The following is a 3,216-nucleotide window of genomic DNA, read 5'->3' as shown; positions in this document are numbered from 1 at the left end:
ATTTGCATCACATTACTATTTGCTCATGATTAGAAAGAAAAAAAACTTCCACTCGAAGATAAACAATTTCATTCCATGGATGAAACATGTCGTCGAAAGTTTTAACTCGACACTAAATCATTACGAACTGAACTTGGTCATCAAGAAGATGAAAACGCATTATTTCATTCGCTTTTCATACCCAATCAATCGACGTATCCAGATTTTTCGTCAATTTTTCCACGAATAGATCGTTTCTCCGTTGGCATCCAATTCAATGTGAACTCAAATAACGACTGAGCACACACACACACACACCAATTAAACACTGATCTCACATAATTTATAGCCACTGTATCTTATCGCAATTTTTTTGCCGCATCATAGGACCACAGCTGTGATCTATAAATTCACGTACCTTCGTACCTGTGCATCATTGGATAACCACTCTTCATCAGTTGATGTGCGTCAAGTGATAAATTTTGAATACTTCAATTAGACAAATTTAGAAAAGATTTGTCAGAAATAAAATTGTAAAGTAGGAAAAATGTTTCAGTTTTCGCCAATCTTCAAACAATTTCTTACGATCGTTTGTTGTAAGTAACAACATAAGTGTGTTTTCTGCCAACAATTTCACACAATTGAAACGAAAATCGATAATAATTGACTTCTTTCCTCGAAACAGGCAATTTATTAACTTTGTCGTACGGGCTGACAACGGGCTGGGCAACGATCAATTTCAATGAGCTTCAAAGTGAGAGCAGCACATTTTCGACGGGCCCTCTGTCCATTGAAGAATTATCTCTTGTTATCGGGATTGTGAATCTCGGCGCTGTAGGTTTGTAATTTTCCTAGATTAACCTAAATTATACCAAAGCGTTTTCATTTGATTTGCATGGACCTTGTAGTAGGTAATTTTCTAATCCTGCCAGCTAGCCAAGTCATTGGAATAAAGAAAACAATTCACCTGTTTGGATTGCCGTTGATTGTAAGTAGTTTTTTTTTCTCATTCAAATTTTAATAAAAGACTAATAACCAACCAATTTTCAGCTGAGCGCCATACTCATCATTTGGGCGCAAAATGTTTACTATTTATATGCCTCACGAGTGCTGACCGGTTTAGTTGGTGGTGCCCTATCTGTTGGCCTACCAACACTGATAAATGATATATCCAGCGATAATATGCGAGGTGCACTTAACTCAATATACGATCCATTCAACAACATCGGAATAATCATCTCCTTTTTCATTGGAAATTATTTGAGCTGCATAGATCAAGCCAAAACACTGCTCATTGGTCCAATAATTTTCATCAGTATCATGTTCCTGCTGCCAGAATCTCCGGAATTTTTGGCAAATCGAAACAAACAAAAGGTGTATTTCAAGAAATTCATAATGTTTTCAAAGATTATATTTGAAGAATTTTAATTTTTTCACTTTTGACCAAAATGTTTGTCTTTTTACAACGTTCCTCTTTCTATTTTGATTGCAGCGGGCGATGAAAGCACGAAAATTTTACAAAGGAAGCTTTGCGGCGTTGGAAAGTGCGGAGTTTCTGCAAAAAACTCAAATTGAAATCGAAAAAGGAAAATTAGAAAAAGATGAAGAGGAAGAGGATGAAGACGATGAATCTGATTCAAAATTAACACTTCAAGACTTTCGTAAGTTAAACATATTCATCTTGCATTAGCTTTATATGAAGAACTTTACTTTATATGTTTCATATCGAAGAACGTCACTTTTACTAATTTAAACTGCCTTTTCCTTTGATAGTAACACCACAAGCGAAAAAAGCTATTTTCATATCTTTCATGGCTCTTGCACTGAATTTTGCCTCAGGAACAATGGTGATTATGAGTTATGTAACTGATATATTTACCAAAACGGGTTCATCATTGTCAACAAAAAATTCATCACTCCTCGTTTCCATCACACAGATCACTGCCAATGTATTATTTTTGAATTGCGTCGAAAGAATCAACCGAAGAGTTAGTATCAGTACAAGTTGTGATACACCACAAATTTCATATAACAACTCGATTATGACAAAAAAAAAATATGCCTTTTATTAATGGAAAATCTTTACAGGCTCTTCAGATTTGTTCATCATTGTTGACCACAGCCAGCTTTTTCTTATTCGCTGCCTACTGTTTACTGTGGATCGATGAACCCGAATTGAACTGGATGCCTCCATTTTGTTTCGCATGCATCATTTACTTCAGTTGGATGGGTCAGATTCCGATACCGTTCATCGTCACATTTGAAATATTCCCGAAAAAGGTAATTACAAAGTGCAAAGTGCAAGTGAGTTAATTCATTTCCTTAACTTGCTCTATCGCAATGTTTCTTTTCTTCTTCTTCTTCTTCCTCTTTTTTCGTTCCTTGAAATACGCTTAATTAGTTTGATCATAACCAAAGTGTGGAATGTAGATTGTAGATTGCAGATTGTGCTTTTGTGTGAATGTAATAGAATTTCAAGGTATATTTAATCTGTTTGACACTATACTATCGATTTCAGATTCGTCAAACCTGTCTATCGCTGTCCGTCTCGTTGATCTGGATCATTTCGTTTATTCTTGGATCAATTTTCCCCGTCTTCTTGGAATCATTTGGCCTGTTCACAACAATGATGACATTTGGCGTTATAAGTTTGTTGAATGTGCTTTTCGGCATCTTTTTCATTCCCGAAACGCGCGGAAAGTCTTATGAAGAAATTATGAGCCTTTTAAGTAACAATGATAAATAATCTAATTAGCTTAAGGTATGCAATTTTTTGTGATACATTTTTCATTTGCTTGTAAACAAAACATTAGAGATAATTTTGACTGAAATATCGTAAGGAAACTTGTGTACGTTGTCTCTTAGATTATGCGAGTGTTTAGTTGAAATATTCACGACAATAAATGTTATTTATTACGTAATGATAATCAAATATTGTTCATTTCATAAATCATGACTATCGACGAGAAAGAGATATTTCTATCAGATTTACATCTGGAGCATGTCTTTGATAGATTGGAAAGACTAATATGCCCATTCCAAATGCTCAGACTTCAACTTAACGTCGCGACTTTAACTTTTCAACTTTTTGAGTATGAGCTATTGGCATGATTATTGTCGGACAAAATAATGATCAGTGGACCCAAAACACCCAATGGTTTCATTAGGATTTTGCATTCTCTTTGTACATTTTCGTTAAAGTCGGGACTTAAATTTTTTTTTCGTTTTTTTCGAATT

General features: G+C 34.8%; 1 protein-coding gene across 3 annotated transcripts; it reads left to right on the top strand.

Moving 5' to 3' along the window:
• Nucleotides 1-218: 218 nt before the first annotated feature.
• LOC129572704 (facilitated trehalose transporter Tret1-like) lies at nucleotides 219-2,905 on the top strand. Of its 3 annotated transcripts, none has more exons than XM_055452719.1 (8): nucleotides 219-575; nucleotides 665-817; nucleotides 891-967; nucleotides 1,030-1,353; nucleotides 1,472-1,640; nucleotides 1,753-1,967; nucleotides 2,068-2,259; nucleotides 2,498-2,905. In XM_055452719.1, the coding sequence occupies exons 1-8, from the start codon at nucleotides 527-529 to the stop codon at nucleotides 2,723-2,725; spliced, it is 1,407 nt and encodes a 468-aa protein (XP_055308694.1). In that variant the 5' UTR covers nucleotides 219-526; the 3' UTR covers nucleotides 2,726-2,905. The 3 variants fall into 3 exon arrangements, with proteins under 3 accessions (XP_055308694.1, XP_055308693.1, XP_055308695.1); XM_055452718.1 differs by having other exon boundaries at nucleotides 221-575; nucleotides 888-967; XM_055452720.1 differs by having other exon boundaries at nucleotides 468-591; nucleotides 665-967.
• The last annotated feature ends 311 nt before the right edge of the window (nucleotides 2,906-3,216 follow it).

Source organism: Sitodiplosis mosellana, unplaced genomic scaffold, assembly GCF_009176505.1.
Source record: "Sitodiplosis mosellana isolate CC-2019 unplaced genomic scaffold, AAFC_SMos_1.0 Smas_scaffold_5415, whole genome shotgun sequence".
Lineage (NCBI taxonomy): Eukaryota > Metazoa > Arthropoda > Insecta > Diptera > Cecidomyiidae > Sitodiplosis > Sitodiplosis mosellana.
Note: the sequence above shows the minus strand (reverse complement) of the source record. Positions and strands in the feature narration are given on the sequence as shown.

Coding starts and splice junctions, on each gene's coding strand:
- LOC129572704 (XM_055452718.1), top strand. CDS start 527: ATGTTTCAGTTTTCGCCAATCTTCAAACAATTTCTTACGATCGTTTGT. Junction 576..664: donor ATTTCTTACGATCGTTTGTT/GTAAGTAACAAC, acceptor TCCTCGAAACAG/GCAATTTATTAACTTTGTCG. Junction 1,354..1,471: donor CAAATCGAAACAAACAAAAG/GTGTATTTCAAG, acceptor TTTTGATTGCAG/CGGGCGATGAAAGCACGAAA.